At 43.9% G+C, this 25,489-nt stretch overlaps 1 protein-coding gene across 4 annotated transcripts in view; it reads left to right on the top strand.

The window, feature by feature from the left end:
• The window catches only part of DICER1 (dicer 1, ribonuclease III), a 65,800-nt gene that overhangs the window by 19,947 nt on the left and 20,364 nt on the right, over positions 1–25,489 (top strand). Inside the window, exons 2-15 of one of the 4 annotated variants that reach the window (XM_090271359.1) lie at positions 4,463–4,651; positions 5,271–5,433; positions 6,354–6,484; positions 7,436–7,570; positions 7,985–8,145; positions 10,004–10,172; positions 11,368–11,840; positions 18,101–18,233; positions 19,411–19,653; positions 20,162–20,316; positions 22,733–22,865; positions 23,524–23,599; positions 24,208–24,347; positions 25,116–25,295. In XM_090271359.1, the coding sequence (XP_090127485.1) occupies positions 4,508–4,651; positions 5,271–5,433; positions 6,354–6,484; positions 7,436–7,570; positions 7,985–8,145; positions 10,004–10,172; positions 11,368–11,840; positions 18,101–18,233; positions 19,411–19,653; positions 20,162–20,316; positions 22,733–22,865; positions 23,524–23,599; positions 24,208–24,347; positions 25,116–25,295 (2,436 nt within the window). In that variant the 5' untranslated portion in view covers positions 4,463–4,507. Of the gene's footprint in view, positions 1–4,462; positions 4,652–5,270; positions 5,434–6,353; positions 6,485–7,435; positions 7,571–7,984; positions 8,146–10,003; positions 10,173–11,367; positions 11,845–18,100; positions 18,234–19,410; positions 19,654–20,161; positions 20,317–22,732; positions 22,866–23,523; positions 23,600–24,207; positions 24,348–25,115; positions 25,296–25,489 lie in introns of those variants that run through there. The other 3 variants (XM_090271361.1, XM_090271358.1, XM_090271360.1) reach the window with 3 other exon arrangements.

Below are 25,489 nucleotides of genomic sequence, written 5' to 3'. Positions count from 1 at the left end.
CCGTGGCGTTTAAATGCTTTTCAGGCCAGATTTTACTGGCGGCAAATGTGATTTATTGCCAGGAAGGCTCCCTTATGTTACCTTGTACTAACAACTTTTAAAAAATCTTTCGAATTAGAATATAATAAATACAAATTTTAAAGGACAGCTCTTTCAGACACGTAGTGTTTTCTTGACTCCCAATAGATATAACTAAATTATCTTATCAAGGGTCTTATTCTGATAAGTTAAATATGAACAGTTTGTTAAGTAGGAAGTTTCTTGAAGTTGGTTTTTAAAAATGAGTTGCATGTTCTAAAATATTCTTTCTAATTCCTTTAGGTTACCTAGGGTATGAATTAATACAGACTTGGAAACTGAAAGAACTTAGAATCAGCATTTTGAGGTAAATATGTACATAATTAAATAGTGTTAAGGTTTCCCCATTCTCCTTTGTTAACGTACTAGCAAGTAAATTTGTGTATGGAATGAGGAAGTTTAACCTCCACAGGAAGGAATGTTCTTTAAACAACTAGACAGGACTTCAGTAGGTGGGGGGCTGTTGCCAGTCAGTCCTTGGGTCCTTGTGAGCGTCTGTCTGCCCGGAGAGGCCTGGCAGGGAGGTAATGAGCCTGGTGTCAGAGCTAACGGTCAGTGGTTGTCGATTGATTGACGCTTGCATCTCAGCTCCTTGTGCTTCCTTGGTTTTTGGTTTGTAATCTCTTTTAGGAGAAACACCCCTAAATTTCAGTTTCTCTGCAATATTAACGCTGGTGAACTGTGTTCTTGAATTCTTTTATTCACAAGTGAATTCTGTAAGAGTTTATGCTGTGAATTTAACTGTTCTTTGAGTTTTTTAATTTCATTTTAAGAAATTAAAGTAACTGATACATTTTATACATGCATTGAAGACCTATTTCTAGGTGATTGGAATTTTTTAGTCAAGTTACCTCTTCTGGTGACCTTCATTATTTCTTTTGTTTATGTGGATTTAGGAAATAACATACTTCTTTTATTTTTTTCATTTTCCTAGTTCCTATCTTTAGAATTTTACTTTGTGTCAGAATTTATTTACTTTGTTTCATTTCCTTGTATTCATTTTAGAATCTTCTCTTGAACTTTTTTCTTTCCCCCACGTGTCTTGGAATTAGGCCTACTACTGGTCCCTTTCTTGTTCTTTGTTTTAGCATCACTTAGTGTTCCACAGCAAGCCCGATGTCTTTTGTTTAAAATTTAATACGAAAGCATTGGCCTTTATTCACCTCTTCATATCCCTAAGAAACTCTTACAGGTGTGTTTATGTTCAGTTTGAGTGCAGGGATCTTACAACTGGCTCTCTGCGCGTTCGTTCGCAGAGCCGCGCGGTGGGCGCGCTGTGCAGGTGGGCCGCCCGACTGCCGCCGGGTCACAGTGCGGCTCAGACAGCGGCGGCGCCCGGGCCGCAGGCGGTCATTTCTCCCGGGCGCGAGGTGGGCAGGGTTTGTCTGTGTGTTGCACGGAGTAGCTTCCGAGTGAATGATTCATGGACGCTGCGCGACAGCCTCACCGATCTCATGAGTGCTGTCAGCTGTCGGACCAGAGTCGGAATCTGATGGAAAACCAGTCGCGTGGAGTTACTCTTGGCGCTGCTGACGCTGTTCGCTGTTGCAGGTTCATCTGTGGACCGCAGAACTTTTGCTTAGCAGCAGGGATTCGGAGCTTTTCATAAGGGGCACGTTAAGGAAAAACGGAAAGTCTATCTCAGCATGCCAAAGAAAGTAAAAATTGGCAAAATTATAGATTTTTCTGTTTTCACATTATTGGATTACCTGTTGAATTTTTAAATCTTGGCTCTGCTTTCCCTCCATAGGAAGTATATTCCTGGGACCAGCCACCGTATCCTAAAAGAGTGAAAATCAACGTAAATGTTATGACCTCCTGGAAACTGTCACTGGGAGGGTTAAATTGCTGCCCTCCATTTCCTTGCAAATCCTCTCTCACACTACACCCTTCAAGGCCAGGAGGAGTGGGGTGGGTGTGGATTTCCAAAGCAGATAGAAAGATTTGGGGGGGGGCTGTCTGTTATTCTGTGGACATTCATGCATCTCTGATTAAGTTAATCAGATATTCATTTACTTGACTGTGTATAGTACACGTACCAAGAAATTTAAGAGCTGTGGAGAATGAGACTGTACGTCCTGTCCTTACGGAGCATGTGTGCCAGTAAAAGAATAAGGGGTGTGTCGCGTGTGTGTGAATATGTGCAACGCGGGATGTTCTGTGAAAGGCAGGAGAGCCGCTGGAAGGTTCTGTGTCCCTCACGCGGATGTGGTTTCCATGCTGCAGACCCGCGGTGTTTGTCCTGGCCCGGCTGTGGTTCGGTGCGCTGGGCGGTACAGGTGTGCGTGGTCCCTGCAGTGCCTGTCCGCAAGGAAATCCCTGTCCAGGCCGCTGTATTCATTTCCTTTCTGCACCGCTTTACTTGGAAATAATTTCACTTCTACGGAAGAGCTGCAAGATATGGGTAGGACGAAGAGTATGTCCGTGCTTTACAAACCATTTTGTCCCGTTTGCTGGATCAGCTGCGTGCCGGTGCACACACACCTGTATGAGGAGAAACAGCGACATGGTGACACTGGCAGGGAGTGGGGGGTGCTGGTTCCTGGCCGTGTGTGGTGGAGGAAGGAGTGTTTGGGGACTTACACTGTTGCCCTCTTTCCTCCTTCCTTTTCTCCCATCCTCCACCAGGATTTAGGCTGATTTCCTGATACTTTGTACCACGTCTGTGACTGGGGTTGGGTGAAACGTGAGGGGTCGGGCGTGAGAACCCATAATCCAAGACAGGAAGCAGCCTGTAGAAAGGAAGGAGAAGTGGAGAGGGAGCCCAGGAATGCAGCCAGGTGGGAGGTGCCCACGGATCTCCGCCTTGGCCTTCAGAGTGACCTGCTGAATCTCGGGAAATGAGGTAAAACAGGGTTTCGCTTTGGGTTCTTGGCAGCTGCCTTGCGTAAAAGCTTGAATGATGAACCTGAGGGCATGTATCTTGTGGGCGCGCGACGTTGAGAAAAGCGAGCACTTCCCGTGGGGTGGAAGGAATGGCTGCTGGGGCTTCGAGCAGTTTGTTCTGCGATGCGGGGAGAGTAATGACTTGGTCGGGTTTCACGGTGCACTCTGGGGTGCTGCGCCTGCCGTCTTCCTCCAAGGAGGGCGATGAGGACTGAGCACGGCTGTGCTGGCCGGTCCACAGAGGGCGCCTGCCTCGCTGAGGCCCCTGCAGCTGTGCGCCCCGGTTCCGCTTACTCGAGAGCGTACTTGTATCAGCCGCACGGTGCGTCCTGGTCAGCTGGGTCAGCCTCTGCAGTCAGGGTTTGGGTTGCGCTTACGCATAGAAGGGGGCTGCACGTGAGACTTCTTGTTGGGTTAGGTGCGACGGCTGAAGCCACTGTGCTGTGCCAGGTTGTGAAGTTCACACGTCGGGAGATTCAGAGGTTTGGTTGTCAAGGAACAGAGAGCACTCTTTCTTTTCCGCTTCATAGGGTCGTAACAGGGACGGCTCCAAAGCAGGACAGGTAGAAAATTGCCTTCTGCGGGGCAAGTAAATTCCGCTGACGGTCAGGAAGGCTAGTGATGGACTTGGACGTAGAGATTTGAAAACTTAAGCCTCTTTCTGCATGTTGGGACTGTTAGCAAGACTCAGTTTTTATTTTGTCATTTTACATAACACGTTTATCTTTGGGAAAGAGGACAAGAGTGCTTAGGTACAATGAAAAAGACATCATTTCACAGAACGGTGTGTTTGTTTTAGTTTAGAATCTGTATCTTTTTAAAGATACGTATTTAAATAGCTAATCATCTCTGCTAGGTTGTTAATTTGAGAAAAGGCCTGTGTGTCTGGTCTTCTGATGAAACGCCGAACGCTGGCCGGCGTCTGAACCTTCCCTCTGCCGGCACAGCGCAAGGGCCTTCCGCACAGTGCCTCACTGTTTGGTCCATGAGGGCGTCGTAGGCTTTACAGATACTATTGGAAATACATTTGTGTACATACTTACATGTTTTATATATATGTGTTATTTAAAAAGGCATCCTACTATGCATAGTATGGATGCAGTTCTGTGTCAGTAAATACAGATGTGTGTTATCTCAGTGGAGTCCAACTATTTCAGTATAGCCATACCATAATTTGCTTAGCTGATTATGTAATAATACATTTAAAGTTATTTCTTGTCCTTAGTAATAATGCAACAATAAATGTTCGTGTACTTACATGTTAGTGCAGTTGTCTAATTCTTGTAGACAAGTTTCTAGGGATAAGGTTGCTGGATTGAAGAGAATAGAATGCTTGACTTTTAAAATGATCCTCTTTGATCAAGGGAAAGCTAAAACAGTTACAGGAAGACTTTGAAAGGCCATAGGAGCGATATTCTGATGTTTCTCTTGTTTCTGTGCTTTCTTTTGTTTTTAACCCTGCATGGTTGTGTAATGGTATTCTTTTTCCCTTTTGTAGTAAGCTGTGCTAGAACAAAAATGCAATGAAAGAAACACTGGATGAATGAAAAGCCCTGCTTTGCAACCCCTCAGCATGGCAGGCCTGCAGCTCATGACCCCTGCTTCCTCACCAATGGGTCCTTTCTTTGGACTGCCATGGCAACAAGAAGCAATTCATGATAACATTTATACGCCAAGAAAATATCAGGTACTAATGAGAACACTAATCCTGAAGCAGTTTCACTAAAATGGAATAAGTTAGCATCTAGTTGACACAACTTATAAAACTCATTTACCTTTTCAAGCTTTCCTCTTCTGATTAATTTTCTCATTCCAAATACCTTCGTTCTTAATAGTCCTTTTCTTTTCTAACATCTGCTGGGTAATTGGTTTGATAGTTTTATTTGTGAAGTTTTTTATTTTTCTCCCCCTCCGAGAACCTCAGTGTTCCTTAATATCCATTTGGGTGTGTCCGTCCTCATGAGCTGGGTAGAAATTGAAATTGGTTTGAACAGCTGTGAACTGGCAGAACCACGGTTACTGTAAATGTAGTCATTCGTAGACTCCTAGAGAAGTATTTTATCCGTGCAAAAACCTTTCTTAAAGAAACTCTAAATGCATTTCAGCCTACGTTTATACAGCACAGCTGTGCGTAGCAGGCACTTTGTTATTTGTATATACAGATGCAGAAAGGATGCTTTCTGGCAAATTTATGGGAGGAAGATTTTAGAAAAGAGTGGAACTTCCTGAATTAAAACAAAGTCTAATTTTCTAACTGTTGCACTTGGGTAAGAAGTGTGTGACCTCTCTTTGCACTGTACCCCCAGGTTGAACTGCTCGAAGCAGCTCTGGACCGTAACACCATAGTCTGTTTGAGCACCGGCTCAGGGAAGGCGTTCATTGCAGTGCTGCTCACTAAGGAGCTGTCCTACCAGATCAGGGGGGACCTCAGCAGACATGGGAAGAGGACGGTGTTCTTGGTCAACTCTGGTAATAAAAACCATTTTGTCACATTGCACGGAGGGACTTGGAGGAGATTTTATGGTTAAGCAGATTTTCTGTGTGGGCATTAGGTTAAGTTATTGAAGATGTAGTGAATTTGACAAATAATGTGCTTCTTGAAACTCTTAATAGCAGAAATATAATTTTGTCCTATTTCTTAACTTTATGGTTAAACTTTAGCTTTCCTTTTATGTGTAATGGTATTTAATTCTGATTCTGCATTTCTTTTGAATGGATTACTATTGGAACATAATTTAAGTTATGACAGTTATTTTGTTTTTGGTGTTTAAGTTTCACAAAATATGTCAAAAGGTGCTTTATTATGAGATAGGAAACTTTTTGATTTATGATTTTGCTATACCATTTGTAGAAAGAAAGTTACATACTTCTTAATAGTGAGATACCCAGTAAATTTAAAATACTGGTTTTTATGTGTTCTGGATTACCTATTAAAATAAAAAATATAAAACATGAACCTGAGCTGCTAGGGTACTAATACAATCATGTTACTCCTCGCCTTTTTTTTTTTTTTTTAATCTCATCATGTGCTGTTCTTATGTGCTTTAAATACATTTGCATCTGTATTGTTTCTTGGTGAGATGATCAGATTTTATTGAAGAAAACAGGAGGGGTGGATCCGCAGTAGTTACCGTTCCAGTCTAAAAGTTATATTTTTAGGTTTGGGAGGATCAGCTATAAAGCAAGAAGGTGAAACAAGGTTCTCTGATGTGAGGGGCAGAGGCAAGGTAATGAGTCTAATAAGTGCTTTTTGGAAATACCTAACATATAGGTGGTTAGGTGTAATACATAATAATAAGGATTCTCTTAACTGTCTTAGTCCTTAGTGGTTCAAAGAACCGACTGGAGCCAGCTTCTCATATTTACATGGAGTTTCTGTTTGTAATCAGCAAACCAGGTTGCTCAGCAAGTGTCCGCTGTCAGAACTCATTCTGACCTCAAGGTTGGGGAGTACTCAAACCTAGAAGTAAATGCATCTTGGACAAAAGAGAGATGGAACCAAGAGTTTACTAAGCACCAGGTAAGGCTCGTAGAGCAATTTCACGCTGAGGCCCTGCAGGCCCTTGACTTGGTTTATAAGGGGCCTTAGCCTCGGCTGTCTCAGTGGGACTAGCAGGCTCCGCTTCCCTGTGCTTTGTCAGCCAGAAGCTGGCCCTGGGCGCCCTTTCTCCCCGAGCGTCTCCTCCGAACGCCAGATAAAGTGCAAATCTGCGTTGCTCTTGGTTAGAAAGGGAACAGCTTTATAATGTGATTTACTTGCTCGAGGAAAGCACAGATTTCGCCTATTTCCAACGTGCAGATACCCTACTTTCAGAAAATTGGCTCTTGAGTTGAACGTCTTGAAACTGGAGACATTTCTTGGTTGAGATCTTGGGTTCTTAATGAGATTCCCTCTAACTTAACATTCCCACGTAGCCAGCACGTGGAGAGGGCCTTCGGTGTGTTGGTGGCCCTGACGTGGTTAAGAGCCGCTCCCTGACTAACTGTAGCAGTCTGCAGGCAGTGCGCCAGCAGGTCTCACGCGGTGGGTTAAGTCGCATTTAAAAAGCGCCGAAATGTCCATAGGAAGATATGCTATAAAAAGAACATTTAGCTTGTGTCATCTTCTAGAAAACCTTGTCAATTCAGTGGAAAAAAAGGGAAAAAAACCAGTGCGTGTTGTTTTGTGATTTGATTTAAATTGACAGGACTCATCAGTCAGAATATAGCTGTAGGAACCTAAAAACCTGAAGTAGATTTAATAGATTTATCATTTAAAAAAATGGACTCCATTATCAAGAATATTTCTTCATAGTCTGTTGGTTCTGAAGTATGAGCTTCCATACAGTAAAAAATTTTTGCTTTAATTACGACTGATGGATTTGTTAGTTCTCACCTACAATACAAGGGCTCCAAAATCCCCTTTTACGTAAGTGTATCTGGGCAGGTGAATGGCACAGTTATGTGTATACTAATGTTGATTTAATTTTAGGTTCTCATTATGACTTGCTATGTCGCCTTGATTGTTTTGAAAAATGGTTACTTGTCACTGTCAGATATTAACCTTTTGGTGTTTGATGAGTGTCATCTTGCAATCCTAGACCACCCCTACCGAGAAATTATGAAGGTAAGTTTTTATATTTTATTAGTCTTAATAATTCAGGTCAAATTACTGAGTGTAAGCAGAGTTTTTATATATCAAAAACAGTAATCTTAGTTACCGATTTTGAGAACTTGGTTCCAGTGTATGAATGGGTGAATAGTAAATTAATGCTCACTTATATCTGTACTCTACAATAATAAACTATAAGAAATTATAATAAATCTAAATGTGTAATAAAATTTAAAATTTTTACATAATCTTGTAGCATATTTAAATCTTCCTTTTATGATAAACAGAGCTTTTAAACAAGCTACCATAATTCTGTAAGTAATATTTTTAGTATGTCAGTCTTTTGGACATGTTTTACGATGGTGTTATCTCTTTTGTTATGGTCTTGCAAAATGAATTTCTTACTGTCAGTATCTTTTATTATGTTAGCTCTGTGAAAGTTGCCCATCGTGCCCTCGTATTTTGGGACTAACTGCTTCCATTTTAAATGGGAAATGTGATCCAGAGGAATTAGAAGAAAAGATTCAGAAACTGGAGAAAATTCTTAAGAGTAATGCAGAAACTGCAACGGACCTGGTGGTCTTAGACAGGTACGCACGTCCGTGCTGGGCTTGGTGTGGTGTGACAGCTGTCCCTGATCCCAGACCTTCAGTTCCCTTCACAGCGCCTTGCAGATAGAGCCTGCTTAAGATAAAACAAGGACTGGTGACAGGAACGAGCAAGACTAACAATTCTTTATCAGGACAGTTACTTGCCAGTGCAGGGATTTAACCTTGTTTCCACAAAGTAGCACATTGAGTTCCTTCTGCCTTAAGAGAGAATGTTGCATAAACGTTGGCACTTCATATTTGCTAATAGTGACAAGGACTGGGAACGTATATTCGTGTCCTTTTCTATTAATGTGTGTGCTTTGTTTTTCTGACCTAAATGTCTCATGTGGTGGTTTGAAAATAACATTATTTAGAGATAGTATTTTATAATATGCTTTAAAAGAATTGGAAACACTTTGAAAATGGGTGTGAATTTCTGAGAAAGATGTTTATGATTTCTAGATTTGTCTCTTTGAGGAGGTTGCTATTTTGAGTTTCATTGAAACACATACACACACAATATGCTTTTTGATTTAACATTGTGGAAGGGAGCCTGTATAAATAAGGTTTTAAAATAAATGTAACTAATTCAATTCACATTAAAATACCTTGATACGCTTGTAAGATACAGTCTTTAACAAGGCTAAAGATGACCAAGTGGAACAGCTATAAAAAATAGAGAAGACTAATTTCTCAGGTTCTGGATTGGAATCAGACATGGGTTGTGAACACTGGCTCCACTCATTGTAAGCTGTGTGACTTCAACGGGGTCATTTACTATTCTGACTCTATAAAATGGCACTGACAGTGGTTTCAGGGAATTCCTTGATGATTAATTACATGGACACTGGAAGACACCTTGCAGTGTGCCTGTAATTTAGTAGAATTTTGAAAAAGTTCTCTTCTGTAGAATGAGAAGAACAGGCAATGTTTCAGGTTGTGGATCACAGGTGCCCAAATGCTGTATGAAACACAGCATTTGGGACATGGTACTTTTGACTTCTGAGCCAAAATGACCCATGATATAGCAGTACAGGCTATACTTTCGCTTTTATTTGACCTGAATTAGATTGGTAGGCTGTACTACTGAAATCTTCAAAAACAGTAGAGGTAGTAGAGCATTTAAGTAAAACTGACAAGTAATCCGTTGAATTTGGCATTGCCTAGTTCTGTAAATGTGGCTCTTTGGTTAAGTATAGATTATGGTTGAGAATAATGAAAACGGTAGTACCAAATATGTCTTCGCTGCACTTCCTTCCCTTAATTATTTTCTGTGCTTTTAGAATAACATGTGCTGTCCTGGCTGTCATATTTTATGAAACGCATGAGAAATCCAAGGAATGACATTGTAATTGACGGAGGGGAGCTTTCCTGTGTCGGGAGACATTCAAAATACATTAAAAACAAAGCTGACATTTGCAAATGTTGAAAGTTTCTAATAGTGTGGAAATGGACCGATTTAATGATAACTCTTTCTCCCTGTGATCTACCCCATCACAGAATTCTCCTTCTGAGAAGTAATCATTATTGGGTCTCTTGAGTATTTCAACCAACATTGTTCCTAAGGGGATAAAAGATGAAAGTCTAAACACCTCCCTCCCCCCCAAAAAACAAAAAAAAAACTGGGACAATGATGAATTCATAGAATTCTTTGTCAGCTTTCCACAGTCATCCCTTGAGCCCTAACAGGCAAACACACAGTAGGGACACAAGTGAGCACCACTTCCAGAAGGCTTGTGGGTCTGCCTGTTACCCCAAGTAGGCGTACAAACTGAACATGGAAAGTTTCTTCTTTTTGTTTAAATATGCAGTAGGGAACTTATTGTAGTATCAGCAGCTTTTGTTTCTCGTGTTTAAGATACACTTCTCAGCCATATGAGATCGTGGTAGACTGTGGACCGTTTATGGACAGAAGTGGGCTTTATGAAAGACTGCTGATGGAACTAGAAGAAGCACTTAATTTTATCAATGACTGTAACATATCTGTACATTCAAAAGAAAGAGATTCTACTTTAATTTCTAAACAGGTAAGCATATACAAAGTAAGTATAGGAGGTATAATAAAAGATTTCTGTTTTATTATTGAAATGGAAATATGCTTCTAATGAGGCTATTTCCTAAATATTTGAATTTAAGGCCTTACCTTCTTATCTCTTTGGACATTTTTTATTGAACATGAGTTGGGTTGAGTTTACTACTCCTTGACAGACATTTCTATTCAATATAGACCTCCCTGACTTAAGAGATAACTTAGATTCATGTCATGGCTATTTAAATAAAGAAATGAGTCCAATTTCTTTCCGCCTTGGTCAGGTGAGTTAGTTGCTGTTTAAACCCTTTGGCTAAATACATTCTTCTGCGGTTTCCTTATAGGAACTGGATCTGAGCTCTGTCCCTGAGAGGGATCCGGCTTTGAGAAGAGGTCCCTTAGAATAGAGGGTCTCAAAGGGTGGTCCCCAGGAACTTGTTAGACATGCATGTTATGGGCCCACCCTTGAGCTGTGGAATCTGAAGCCCTGGGGGTGGGGTCCAGCCAGCTGAGACCTGACAAGTGGTGCCGCTATACTGCTGCCTTAAAACTCGTGAACTTGGACTTTGCAACCGTGTGTGAATGTTAACACTATCGAATCTGCATCTTAATTTCTCTCTTGCTCTTTTTGTCTGACACAACAATGCCCAGACTCTTACCAGCCCTTGAATTCACATTAAGCCTGGGTCCGGCCCAGGGGCCTTTTACTTGCCTGCAGAAGACTCCTCAGTTCCTCGCTCTGGACTTCCATTGTGCTCTGAGCTAGGGCCGTAAGGCGTGGTTCTCCGGGCATAAAGTTACAGGGGAATTGCTTGCTCTTTGATACTTCAGATGAAATGACTCTGCTATGGAATTCCTTGCATAGTTATCTGGAAGTAAATGGCTCGTTTTACTTCTGACTATTCACAGATCTAAAATTAAGTTTTATTCTTATACAGTTGCACCTTTTAACTTCTATTATTTGATTATTTTTGCTGGGGAAAACAAAAGCATGGTTCTGGACGTAAGGCTTACGAAAAAGCAGAGCCCTGCCCCAGCCTTAGGGAGTTAACCTCAGCGCTTACATTAGCGGTATTGGTGGGGCAAGTTTATTTTGAAGCGGCAGTTTGAAGGCCACTAAACCCCAGTTCAACCCCACAGGAAAATGCCCCCTGACCACTGTTTAGCGATCGGCTCTTTACCTCCTTTGGCAGATCCTGTCGGACTGTCGCGCGGTGCTGGTGGTCCTGGGCCCCTGGTGCGCAGACAAGGTGGCCGGGATGATGGTGAGAGAGCTGCAGAAGTACATCAAACACGAGCAAGAGGAGCTGCACCGGAAGTTCCTGCTGTTCACAGACACTTTCCTGCGGAAGGTACATGCCCTGTGCGAAGAGCACTTCTCGCCCGCCTCGCTGGACCTGAGATTCGTGACCCCCAAGGTGATAAAACTGCTTGAGATCCTGCGCAAGTACAAGCCGTACGAGCGGCAGCAGTTTGAGAGCGTGGAGTGGTACAATAACAGGAACCAGGACAACTACGTGTCCTGGAGCGACTCTGAGGATGACGACGAGGACGAAGAAATCGAAGAGAAGGAGAAGCCGGAGACGAATTTCCCTTCCCCGTTCACCAATATTTTATGCGGGATTATTTTTGTGGAGAGAAGATACACCGCAGTCGTCCTGAACAGGTAACTCTAAGAGGAGCGTTTTCCTCGGGGCGGGGCAGAGCAGCCTTTTGTCTTGTGGGCTGCCCTGGGCTGGCCGTGGGTGCTGGCAGAGGGAGGTGTGTGTCCCTCCCGGGCCCCGTCCTAGCGTAGGTGGTGCTCTTGTGGCACACCACGCGGGACCGGCAGCGGGGCCATGTGTGTATCACGGGGCTCTCCCAGGGGGCTAGACTTCACGGACGGAGACTTCTTCTCAGAGGACGCTAACCTCTTATAATCCGTGTAAAATAGAGAGCAAGTATAGAGAGATTAAGTTACAGGAAAGCAGTCCTTGTTTTGTATTCAGTTGTTAATTCAGACATTTGTTGTTCTGTGATGCCGTGTTAAGCGCAGTGTTAGGCGCTCCAGGGCAGGCTTTTCCTGAAGGGACTCTTTGGGTACATTTTATCTCTGGGTATTATTGTGGCTAATTTTTTATGGTAGCTTTTTAAGAACTGTTGATTCAGGTTTGCAGGTTCGCAGTGGAAAAAGCTTAGAAGCACTCCACCTGGCTTGGCGATTCGCGTTGGTTCTGAGACTGTGTGTGTATCACAATGTTCCGAGTCCGGGAGAAGGAGGCCCTAGGGAAGAGGCTGGAAACTGTTGCCAAGGAGAGAGCGAGTCCAGATCAGGTTGCGGTTCCCGCCCACCCTTCCTGCACCAGCACTTTCTGTCTCTTGGACACAGACCTGCCAAGGAGCTGGCCGTGAAACTCGTGTCACATTGTCACCTGATGTCTCTAGTTCATTTGGTTTGTGGATAGATGCTGCGTTATTTGTAAGGGCCAAGAAAAGGGGGTGGGGGGGTGGCTCTTATTTTGTACTCCAGGCAATCAGCTTTTCTATGAGATCCATTAATTGGCCAGAGTTGATCCCTGAGAGCCGGGTCTGCAAGCAGTGATCTCTGAGGAGAAATTAAGCTTTGTTTCCTTAGGTAGTTTGGGATGTTTTTTTTTTCCCTAAACTGCTTCTGACTGGTTTGGGATTTTTGAAAACTTACTTGAGTAACGAGAAATTGGACTCTGGGGTCGTCATCTGGTGGTTTTCAGCCTGGTAATTTTCATAGTCATTGGGCCTGATCCTTGTGATGAATCCAAAGTAAAATAACTGGAGGTAGTGAATTACACTGAAATCAGAAGTTTAAGGTTGGAGAGGGACCTCACTGACTATCTAATCCAACCCACTTATTTTTATAAAAAAGAGAAAGGGCCTCAGGAGGAAAAGCGGTGTGCGCTGAGTTCAGTCGCTAGTTAGTGACGGAGACAGTGGAAGAAGCCTGATACCCCCTCCTCATTTCCCGTTCCTTCTGCAATCAGAACGCCCCTGGGCGTCACGGGACACCAGCCGCGCTGGCGGGAAGGCTGCCCAGGCTGCCGGAGACAGGCGGTGGGGGGGGAAGGGCCGCTGCCATTAGGCCAGCAAGCTGTTGGCCCGCCTCTCAGCCCGGTGTGGACACTCTCCCTGCCCCCTCCCAGGGTGGTTGAGGAATTCAGTGAATTTTCTGGGGCTTGGAGAGAAGAGGCGGGGGATTTATTTTCTTCCTTGCCACTCTTCTCTACATGTGTTTTTCAGTATAGAGATGAGCCCGTTTTCACTGCAGGAGTATTAGCCTTAAAAGGTTTATCAAAAATCAATCAGTTTTTCCTGTTCACTTTGAGAATCAGATTAATTGTGATCAACTCTCAAAGCGTGGCTAGAATTCAGTGTTGGATGATGAATCAAGAGCGTGGTTTGAGGGTTGACTTTATGGGCAGCTAATTAAATATACAATAGAGGTCTTGTTCCAGTTAGCTTTTTAATAAGTTTAGAAAAACTTCCTGAAATCCAGAATCCAGATTCTTTCCTCCCATCAACTTCAGGGGAGGAAAACACTCTTCTTCAGCGAACAGTTTCATGGGAGTGTGAGCTGTTGTCACACACAGGCAGGTTTCTCCTCTCCTAATGAAAGTAAATAAGTAAATCACAGCTACTCCTGTATGCTTGTAGGTGTGTGTACAGTTTTCCGTCTGCCATATATATATATGGTTTATGATTTATCTTTCTGTATGTATTTTTCAATTTCACAACACTTCATGTGGGGGGAAAAGGTAGATATTTTTACTAGATTATGGATGGGGAAACTAAGACTCAGCTTGTGACTCTCCCAAAATAACACTGGATCTCAAGTGGCAGAAAACGGCCTCCGTTCTCCAAGTCCAGTGCTCTCTTCACTGTAATTTACTAGTATTGTGTGGCATTAGGGTTGGACAGGCCTGGGTTTATGCCCCCCACTCCGCATCCTTCTGGTAGTTTTTTGTTTACAGAAACATAGCAGAGATACTACAGTTTCCCTGTGCCCCGCCCTTGGTAACCCCCATCTCTCACTGCCATCTCTTTTTATGGTACACTTACCACAGCTGAGAAATTGACCTTGGTTTGTTACTATTAACTCAGGTCCAGACTTTATTTGAATTTCAACAATTTTCCCATTAATATTCTCTCTCTTTTTTAGTATATGTGCTGCTGAAGTGAGCACTAATACCCTGCTTATAATCCGAGGTACCGTACTGCATTTAGTTGTTAGGGCCCCTCACCTCTGGTCTGCAGTAGTCTCGCAGTCTTTCCTTATTTTGGATGACCTTGACAGTCTTGAGGAGTACTAGCCAGGTATTTTGGAGAATGCCTCTCAATTTTGAATTTGATGTTTTTCTCAGTATTAGACTGGGGTTTTGGGATTTGAAAGAATACCACAGAGATAAAATGCCCTTTTCTTCACGTTATGTCAGGGAGTTCATGATACCAACGTGAAAAATCACTGGAACTATTAAACTATATTACGTTATGGTAATGTTTGCCAGTTTTCTCCACTACGGTTATTATTTTGCCCTTTCCTTCCTGTATTCTTTGGAAGCAAGTCACCAAGTCCAATTTATCCTCAGAGGGTGGGGTTAAGCTCCATTCCTGGAAAGGGGTGCATCTATGTATATTATTGGAATTCTTCTGCAAGGAAAACATGTCTCTCTCATGCTGTTTTCCTGTGTATATTTATTGAGTCATGTTCTTTTATCAGTATGGACTCATGTTTGTTTACTGTATACTTTGGATTGTAATCTAATACTAGGTTATTTATTTGGTGGTTCACGCTGTTCCACGTCCTTGGGGGTAGCCCCTGCGTTCCTAGATGCGCCCTCCTCCTGCTCTGTTGGGAGCACTTCCTTGTCTTCTGGTGCTCCAGGGTGCCCGGGCTCTTGGTTTTTCCTGCTGTAGAAGCCCTCATTCCTTCAAGGAGCTCTGGTTCCTTTTATTATGTATATTTTGTGCAAGTTATTTAACTTTTTAGAGCTTCAGCCTCTTCACTTGTAAAATAGTAACAATCGCTCCCTCTCCTGCTGGGTTTTTAATAAGCAACATTGTATGTAAAAATGGCTGTTTTCTCACCTGACACACAGTAGGTGCTAATTTCTCCCCTTTGTGCATACACTTGGGGAGTACAGTATCAGTATATTATAACTATCGGTGATACTTTTTTTGGTAAGATCATAAAGAAGTTACATTTGATTTTCTCACATTGATAAGGAAATATAAGGAGGGGACTGGAATGCACATGCGTGAACAATGACGACTTCACTGTACTAGTCTGGACGTGGTAGATGCCATTGAGCAAGCATGCTGTGTGGCCGTCACATTCAGAATGACTAAGTGAATGGGGCAACGCGTCTGCATCAGGTTTTACGTTCAGCTTGAACGTTCCTCTGCAGAAGCTGTTTGGATGATTCAGAAGGCTCTCAGGGACGAGGCAATGAGTGCAGTGCAAATAAAAATGTGACGCTTCAAAGATGGTCGAGACCCTGTTGAAAGTGGCCCACGTCCTGGAAGGCCCGCAACAGGGAGACCACCTGAGAGTGTTGAACGTGTGCAGGCTGCAACCAGCAGAGATCGGAGAATTATGTTTGGTCCCCAGGTTCCTACTCTGAAGGGGACGGAGGTGTCATTGTCCTATGTACAATGCTTTTTGTATCTTGTATCATCTTCAGTAAATGCCTCTATTTTTCGTAGGACATAGCTAGGTACTTTCTGGACAGACCTCGTACATCTGCCTGTTTTTGGAACCTAGCATGCCTTTTCCCTGTTAGACCCTTGCTGTTTTCTGTACAACTGGGTCGGCACCGTGCGTTTGCACACAGTGTGACCTGGGTCTCTGCCAGCTGTGGTGACTTAGGTGCAGAGAGGGGGGTCCAGCGTCCAGAGACTCTCTGTTTTGACAGTACATTGTGTCTGCTGAAGATGGTGCAACAGTAATGATTTTTAAGTTTTATGTGGTTAGTAGTTAATTTTCACGGACTTTTACAAAAGTATGGATATCTGATGGATTTGAAATTAGTAAGAAACAATAACCAGTTTGCTACAGGACGTTTCAGAGGCTCTGTGCTCTGGAGGGTGGCATCCGTTTTTGCACAGCTTGCTTGGGGAACGACTCGCAGGAACTCGGGGTAGGGGTCAAAGAAGCTAGGAAGACGTGGTCCTCCCGTGTTCTGGCACCATGGACCCTGCAGGCAGCACACCTCGCTCACTGTGAGCTCCCCGTGGCAGGAGCCCGGGCTCTCCCTCCAGGGCCTGCCGCTTTGTCTGGGGCGCAGGAGTTGGCGTCCCTTCAACTTATCTGAGAGAAAATAAGTTTTTTCTCTCTGAACGTTATCAGCCTAGATATATAGCCTTTAATTATTGCTTCGAAGAGATTTTGTTTATTAATGTGCATGTGGTCCCTTCTCTGCAGTATTGATATGAGTTTCATGAAGAAGAAATACATTTACTCTTAGTGCTTCCATTTCTCAGCTAATTGAAGTCTGCCAGACTGATCGTTTTGGCAAAGAGAGATACAGTCTTTGCCTAATTAGGAGTAGCTTGAAATGCCTTGTTTTGGCCTCTGTTGCATTCACACGGATGCTTACTTACATAAACTAAAATTTGGAGGCACATATTTCTAAGATAATTTCATAGTTGAGATTTTGGGGTATGTCATTTGTTTGCACGGGGCACTGCTTTCTGTTGTACGTATCTTAAGCATATTATAATAACTAAAAGCTTGAAACGTATTAAGGACGCTTCTGATTCCAAACAGTTTAAGTACTTGAATTGTAGACAGGCTTTCAGACTAACCAAGATCCGCTGGGGTTTTGCTGATTTGGAGGCAGAAGGATATTTTAGATGGCCACTCAAGGTCTCTTCCAGCGCTTTGATATTAGTCTGTTTCATGTATTTATAAAAGACAAAAAAGAATGGTTCGACTTAAAAACGCAGTTTTCTATTAGGAATTGATACTAGGCTGTGTGACTTCAGAAGGCCCACATGGCATCACTTAGGTCAGGTGTGGAACCGTTTACCGCGTGTGCTGAGTGTTTGAATGTGGATATTTCCAAAATAGCTGTAATGGCAACACTAACTGTTAACCTTCTGTGCCGCGTAACACGATCTCCTCCTGTAGCTCGTTTTCATTTCTCGTCTGGAAGGCCAGCTTTGGAGCTTTGGGGGATGAGCACTGTGGGTTAATGGAGAGGAGCAGGCGGGGGGAGGGAGCGGGGAGAGCGCTCAGGAGCCTGGCTCTCTCATCAGAGGGTGGGAGGGGCTCTGGCACGGTTGTGCCACGTCTGGTGTCTGTAATGCAGAGCGTGGTCAGTGCCTGGACAGGGAGCGCTGGAACTGGAGGTGCCTGTCCTAAGTGCAGGCGCCCTTTTCCCTGGAGCTTCGCGGCAGGAGCACGGGGTTAGACTGGAAGGACTGACCTGCCTTCTTTCCACGCGTGCTGGACTCTGCGCACACGCAGAGGGAGCTGAGGCTTCCTTTGCTGTGGGACTCCTCCCTTTGGTGGCAGGGTGTGTGGTTACGTCCTCCCTGTAACGAGGGCCCGACTGCTGCAGCCAGGAAGGAGCAGGAGTTCCTGTTTCTCCCTGCCTGGCTCTGTCCCCTCCTGGACCACGTTAAGTCATCAACGCCCAGTTAGGAAGTCTGAGGCACTATGACGGTGCACTCATCAGTGCAGATCGCCCTGTATTTGGTGTTTATAAGTACTGGGTTCACCGATCTCAGTGAAGGGCGGCAGTGATTTCTGTGTAAGCCACTGGCGGGGGGCGGGGGGATACAAGATCATTTTGTTAGGTATATTGGCAAAAGATACATGCATTTCCGTTTTAAGGGAGACCTTCCAAACAAGGTCTAAATTTTTTTTTCCCTCACCAATACTTAACTTCAAAATGTGTATAATTTTCTTAGATTGATAAAGGAAGCTGGCAAACAAGACCCAGAGCTGGCTTACATCAGCAGCAATTTTATAACTGGACATGGCATCGGGAAGAATCAGCCTCGTAACAAACAGATGGAAGCGGAATTCCGAAAACAGGAAGAGGTAACTGAAGTTAACGTAATGGCACAGTGACCGTTTTCGGAACATGAGCAAGCTCACTCTGCCCATAGGAGTTCCCGTTCTTCATAATGCCTCAGCGTTTCTTGTAACATAGAATACTCGTCCGTAACCAGAGCAGTTGCCTCCTCTGAGGTAGCTGTCTGGAGAGTCATAAGTTCGGGATTAGAATCACTGTCTGGTTAATCAGTTTTGTGTCTTAATTGCTATCAGCCACTTCATTGTCCTTTACCAGCCTGGTGGCGCACAAGTGTATTTCATGGACAAACAGCATGTGTAACCCTAACTCCTGTGGACTCCAGGTGACTCCGAAGCAACAGATGGAAGTTTTTCCTAGAAAGGATTTTGGGTTTCTATATATTTTTAAGATGTTAATATAGGACACAGCATTGTGAAGATATGAAAACCTAATTTAGTATTCTGGCTCACAAAAACTTTTTACTTAAAGTTTGTTATTTAACTTAAAAATAGCAGAATAATTCACGGTGATCTCATACCCTATGTCGTGGCTTTTTGATAATATTCCTAGCTTGGGGCGTCCAATAGCCGGTCTGATAAATCTGCCTAAAACCCAGGTTACTCTGTTATTTATTCTGGTTTGGGAAGTGATGTTCTTTTAAATCTAGTAAGAAAAAAGTTTTCACTTTTTAAAAATTAATTCTGATTTCTGCCATAGAAAATTCCCCAAGATTCCAGAAAAATAAATAATGCCTTGCTTATAATTTTAATTCCAACTGATTTAGGGATTTTAGTGAGTTTTGACATCTGTGGAGTTGGCACAATCTCCCAGACATAAGCTGTCATTGTAGGGCCAGAACGCCAGCAGGCCTCAGCCAGTGGACTCATCTGTCTGCTTTGTGGGCCGCATTCTTCTGTGGCCATTAGAGAAGCCAGTCCCTTCAGCCTCTGTGATGTGTACAGGGGCCCTTCCATTCTGTTGAAAGGCACTTGGATTTTTCAAGTCGGACTCAGTTGAAAGCTGTTTCTCTGCCCATGTGCTGATGCATCTTGAGTTTTGTTTGATGTCATCATCGTTAGCCTGGCCTTAAAACTTTAACGTGCTCAGAGTATGTGTCAGAAATGACAGTTGTCACTTACTTTTATAACATTGTTTTCTTTGGAAAATTTCTTAGAATTGCTTTCTTTGGTGGATTTTTTTCAGGTACTTAGAAAATTTCGAGCTCATGAGACCAACCTGCTTATTGCAACAAGTATTGTGGAAGAGGGTGTTGATATACCAAAATGCAACTTGGTGGTCCGGTTTGATTTGCCCACTGAGTACCGCTCCTACGTGCAGTCCAAGGGAAGGGCCAGGGCGCCGATCTCCAATTACATAATGCTCGCAGATACGGACAAAATACAGAGCTTTGAAGAAGATCTGAAAACATATAAAGCTATTGAAAAGGTAAGATCCAGAAATTACCACAGTATCTCTGTTCTTTTTTATGTACATAGAAACATAAAAATAAGCCTGTCTGCAGAGAATGGTCTCAATTTGGCGTGTACAGTGTGTGCATTATAAAGAGCCAGCAGTATTTTATAAAGTGTTGGAAATCTTACAATAAAATAGTGAAAATGGTCACATGGATTATGAATGCCTGGAAAGTATATTATTAATGTGGACAGTGTAGGAGCAGCTGATTGATGGCTCCTCTGCTAACGAAAGGCTGGTAATCACGCGTGTGTGTAGGGTCGGTACCATGCACTAAACCCTGGGCCTGTGTGACGAGTGTCTCTGTGAGACGGGCGCTGGGAGAAGTTTTCTGCAGTGGGCGATCGGGAGTGTCAAAGTGTGTTTAGCAGAGAGAGGTTTCCTGTCAAAGGAACTCCTGCTCCAGGTTCAGAGGCGGATAGCCCACATACGGCAACAAAGGTTTTGTTCTCATCACAATTTCTGTTTATAAAACGTTCAGATCTTGAGAAACAAATGTTCCAAGTCACTTGATTCTGGCGAGACTGATGTTGAACCCGTCGTGGATGACGATGACGTTTTCCCCCCGTACGTGCTGAGGCCCGATGATGGAGGCCCACGCGTCACCATCAACACGGCCATCGGACACATCAATAGGTACGGTGCGAACTCACTTGCCTGCAATACCTGTGAGCACTGCGAGGTTTAAGTTTAAACCTGTGAGCATTGTATTGTTCCTCTTTTGTAAGCAGCCACCAGTCTTCCGTTTATGGTGTCTAATATTTTGATAAGAGAAAGAAAATCTGGTTTTTTGGTCAAGAGGCACAAAGAGTATTGTACAGTAAATGTTTGGTTCACGTTGACAAGGTTGACGTAATGAAGGCATGCTTATTTTAATTAGATTTAATTTTACAGTGCTCACTAATATTTTTCTGAATTCTGAAATTTATTGTTTTGTGCCACAGATATTGGGAGATACTGTGTTTTTCATCACCACCGATTTAAGATCATGATGAATTAACTTGAATTTTTGAGGATGTTCTAGTTTACTTTGTCCTGAGTTGGCACTGACATTTTTAAGAACTAAGAAAAGCAGATACATACCTAGATTATATAGCAGGATAAACTTCATGCAGAGGCAGAATACAGCAGCATCAGGCATACGTTTTTCTCTTTAACTTTTTATTTGGAAACAATTTCAAACTTTAAAATGTTACAAGAATGCCGAGAAGAACTCCCTATACCCTTCAGCCAGGGAGACCCATTCATGTTTCCTGAGGGCATCCTCTGTAGTGCAAGAATCCCATCCAGGACCATGGGCCGTATCTGTTTTTCTCATCATCCCTGGTCTCCTTCAGCCTGGAACTAGTCTTCAGTCTTTCCTTGACTTTAATAACCTTCAAGCTTTTGAAGATTTACAGGCCAGTCACTTTGTGTCCTGCCTCTTAATTTGGGTTCATCTGATATTTCTGATGAGTGGACCCAGGTTATGTGTTTTTGTCCAGAGTGTCTTCTCATTCCATTTCATCAGGCACACTTGATGTCACCTGGTGCTCTTCCTGGCGGTGGTGACTTTGATTACTTACACAGGGTCTGAAGCTTTTGCTACTATATAATTACCTCTTCCCCCTTTACAGTTAGTGAATCATTTCATGGAGAGAGACTGTATAATTTATCCCTCTTCCCAGTTGCACCCGCTACTTTAAGTATCTACTGATATTTCTTGCCTAAATTGATTATTATTGTGATTTCTGTAGAGTGCTTATTTTCTAATTCCATTTTTTTCTTTCTGCATTTATTAGTTGGCCTTCTACCGTAAGGAAGAGCTTCCTCTTGTCATCCAGTGTGAATTACTGGACTCCTGTTTTCTTCAATGGGTTATAATCTATTACTCTTAATTTATTATTCGTTTTGATGTTAAAATTTTGGCCATTGGGGCAGGCCCTGCAAACTAGCTTCCTTGTCTTTTTAACATGTCACTGTTATTCTCTGAACGCTTCCTTGTTTTATGGCATGCCAACATGTTCTAGACTGAACTCATATTTTCCCCGCCCTAGACTAGATATTGGCTCTTTCTCCAAAAGGGCCTGGTTCCTTTTCGTGATGTTTAAAAACAAAGATCTGAACGCCAGGTGTATTCTTTGCCACTGGAGGATTGCTGCTACCAGGCTCTTTAGTAGATGGAGCTAGAAAATAAACTTATGCATGTACATGTGTCTGTTCACATGTGCATTTACATCTGTATTTCTGTATATTTCTGTGTCACTACCTCCGTTTTTAGTGTGACACCAGAGGGTTCCTTCTAGTTTTCCTCTTTGCCCATCTTTGTTCCTGGCTTCCTCAATGGTGAGAAATAGGATCCTCGTTGTCTTCAAAAGGAGTTTGTGCTCAGTCTCTCTGCATGTAGCCAGTCTCCTGCTCTGCAGGGCTGCCATCCTGTGTGGGTGCCCTAAGTGCCCAGGCCCCAAGCCCCTCTGGGTCACCTTCCTGTCCTAGCAGCCTCCTTGCTGCACCTCAGCTCCCTGTAAGCTGGCTTCTTGCCCTGAGGCAACAGCGTCCCGCGCTGCTGCTGGAGTCTCTTCTCAGGCCCTGCTTTGTCAGTGCTGGGCCGTCCTTCCCTCTCCTCCGAGGTCCCCTCGCGCAGGCCCCGTAGGGGCTGACAGGCATGAGATGATGTTCTCTTACCGGATTCCCAAGTGTTTTCTGCGCTGTCCAGCATGCTAGTCACCACACCTATGTGGCTCTTTAAATTCAAATTTCAATTTTAATTAAAATTCCATGAAATAAAAAGTCGAGTTTCCTCCCTGCCCGCCACACATTTCAGGGCTCGGTGGCTGCCCTGTGGGGCGGCACACACACAGAGTGTCATCGCAGACAGTTCTGCGAGGCCGCGCCATCCCGCCTCACTGCGAGTTTGCAGCAGTGAAGCTCCAACTCCACATGTAAATACCGCTCCGGTGGAGGGGGAGAAGGACGTAAGAAATCAGACTTGAGGATGTGAAGATCAGTACAAGTTTTTTCCATCTATTTCTCAGTTGTAAATTGAGCATCCGAATTTCTTTTTTCCTCACAGATACTGTGCTCGATTACCGAGTGACCCGTTTACTCATCTGGCTCCTAAATGCAGAACCCGAGAGCTGCCCGACGGGACGTTCTATTCAACTCTGTACCTGCCGATTAACTCGCCTCTCCGCGCGTCCATCGTCGTAAGTTCGGCAAAAGAGGCGACCGAGCCTTTAACGTGTGCCGTTGACGGGCTTCCTTTTCAGCTTATCTGAGCCTGTGCAGTTCATCGGTAAAATATGGCTGCACATCTCCTCTGAAAAGTAGGTCTCTGGATCTTTTTTGTAGTCAGCTCCTTGCTCAGATCTTCAGTAGACTATGTAACTTACAGGCTCTGAGGATTGGACGAGATGACCCCCTAAGTTTCCTGTAAGATCTGATTACTGTAAACATTTCTGACGGAGTCTTTAGCTGTTTCAACGTTGACTTGAGAATCTGCCTTTGAGTACCTGCTGTCCTTGGTCCCAGTGCTGATTTCCAGATACTGTTCCAAGATGACAAATCTCTGTTGCACATGACACGTTGTTAATGCTATTAATGTGTATAACTTCGATTCACCAAAGTTGTCACATCTTAGTTACAGTTTGTTTAGTTTTTCCTGGGCAAGATTTTTAAAGATGGCCATTTTAGATATGGAGATTGGGATATTTTAAAATCGTGGACATTGTTCAAAATAAACAACCTTACTCTGGTAAATTTTAACTTCTAAAGGTATCGGGGCAGGGGTGTCATTGCTGTTTCAGGGGCTAACGATTACGTAGCTGCGTGCTTTACCCCGGAAACGTGTTCTCTCACTTTCAGGGCCCGCCCATGAGTTGCATACGACTGGCCGAAAGAGTGGTAGCTCTTATTTGCTGTGAAAAACTGCACAAAATTGGTAAGCATTTGAAAAGCACACGCAGATCAAAACAGAGTGAAAAGCACTGTGAAACAGAAGCATGTCAGGGCCTTTGTGGAGCTGGGGACTTGCTGCCCTTGCCCCCTGGTGACGGTGGGAGTGACCGGGACGTCACTGGGGGACGCGGTACGGCCGCGGCGGCGCTGTGCGTTCCACAGCCGCTCGGCAGCCAGCTGTCACTTCTGTTCCTGGGCCGCCTCCCTTTCAGCACGGGACGGTTTCTTATGCTGTTGAGTCGCACGTGTTTGTGTGTTGCTGTCGCTCTCAGATCTATACTAGTGCACACATTAATTCACCTTTTTAAAATGAGGAAGACTTGTTTTCCATGGCTTTTGTCAAGGGAGGATGGTGTGCTGTTTTCCTGTTGAGACGTTTTTACTTCTGAAACTGGGAACAGTTTCTTACCCTGTTCACATTGAATATGTGAATGTCAGCGTAGACTGTGCCTGGAGTGTCACGTTCGATCACTCTTTTACTAAGAGCAAAGGTGCGTTGTTGTCATTCCCTTCCATGGAGTGCTGTTCTGTGTTATTTATTAATTAAGTGGGTGAATTTTGCATTATGTTACTTCTCTTTAAATTTCTTAGGTGAACTGGATGACCATTTGATGCCAGTTGGGAAAGAAACTGTTAAATATGAAGAAGAGCTTGACTTACATGATGAAGAAGAGACCAGTGTCCCCGGCAGACCAGGCTCCACAAAACGAAGACAGTGCTACCCCAAAGCAGTTAGTATTGGTTGGAACTGAATAAAAATCGAGCCTTTCTGACTCTGTATTTCCTGCCGCATCAAATCTCAGCCCCTCTGCGGGGCTTCCCAGAGCCCTGTAGTCTTCCCCTCAGGGCCTGCACTTCTCTGCCCTGCGTACCCCTCCTCTCAGGTCAGCCGCCTCGCACTCCCGCGTGCGCCAGGTGTCCTTTCCTACACTGACAGCGCATGTTTTTCCTCTCAAACGGATTCCTAGACTCATCTCTCAGATTCTCTCCAGAATACGTTTGTTTCATTTAGAGATCTTCTTTGTTTCATTCGCTGTAGTGATGAGATTTCCGCTTTACTTATGTTTGGGGCTGAGGCTGATGAGGGTTTATGTGACAAGATAGGCGAGCGCAAAGATGCCCCTTCAACCCGAGGGGCCCCTGCCGGTCCGGAGCTGGGGGTGACCCACTAGGGGTCGGGACCGGCTGTCGCAGCGGGCTGTGTCCGGCTGGCTGTGGCAGGGGTCATGCGCTGACGCAGCCCGAGCCTGACTTCTGCCCATGGATGTCGCAGCGGCAGTGCGTTGTGAGGTGGGTGGGCTTGGACCACCGTGTGTCCCAGACCTGAGAAACGCGTCCTCTCCGGTGGGTGAAGTATTTCGGAGGCCTCGTGCCTCGGTTACTTTAGCTTTCCCTCATCAATGTTTAGTAAAGCCAGAAATATATATCTATATATTTTTTGCCAGCACCTGGGAAAGGAGCTGTTACACTTGAGCTTAATATTTTTTTTCCACTTCTAGATTCCAGAATGCCTGAGGGATAGCTACCCCAAACCCGATCAGCCCTGTTACCTGTACGTGATAGGAATGGTTCTAACGACACCGTTACCCGATGAGCTCAACTTCAGAAGGCGAAAGCTCTATCCCCCTGAGGACACCACGAGATGCTTTGGAATACTGACAGCCAAACCCATACCTCAAGTAAGACACCTCTTCATGACAGTTTCCGCTCAAAATGCATTGTTTTCCAAAAAACGGCAAAGGCTAAGAGTGACCACCTTTTGTTACCTCAGTATGTTTAATATCTAAAAATTGAGGTGCGTCTTCTCTTCCCTGATAGAAAGCATCATTCCTCTTCTAAAGTTAACTATTTTTAAAGGACCCAAATACCTGGT

This window comes from Furipterus horrens, unplaced genomic scaffold (genome assembly GCF_987537825.1).
Source record: "Furipterus horrens unplaced genomic scaffold, mFurHor1.1.pri manual_scaffold_3, whole genome shotgun sequence".
Taxonomy (NCBI): Eukaryota; Metazoa; Chordata; class Mammalia; order Chiroptera; family Furipteridae; genus Furipterus; species Furipterus horrens.
This window is presented reverse-complemented; position numbering and strand designations above follow the sequence as displayed.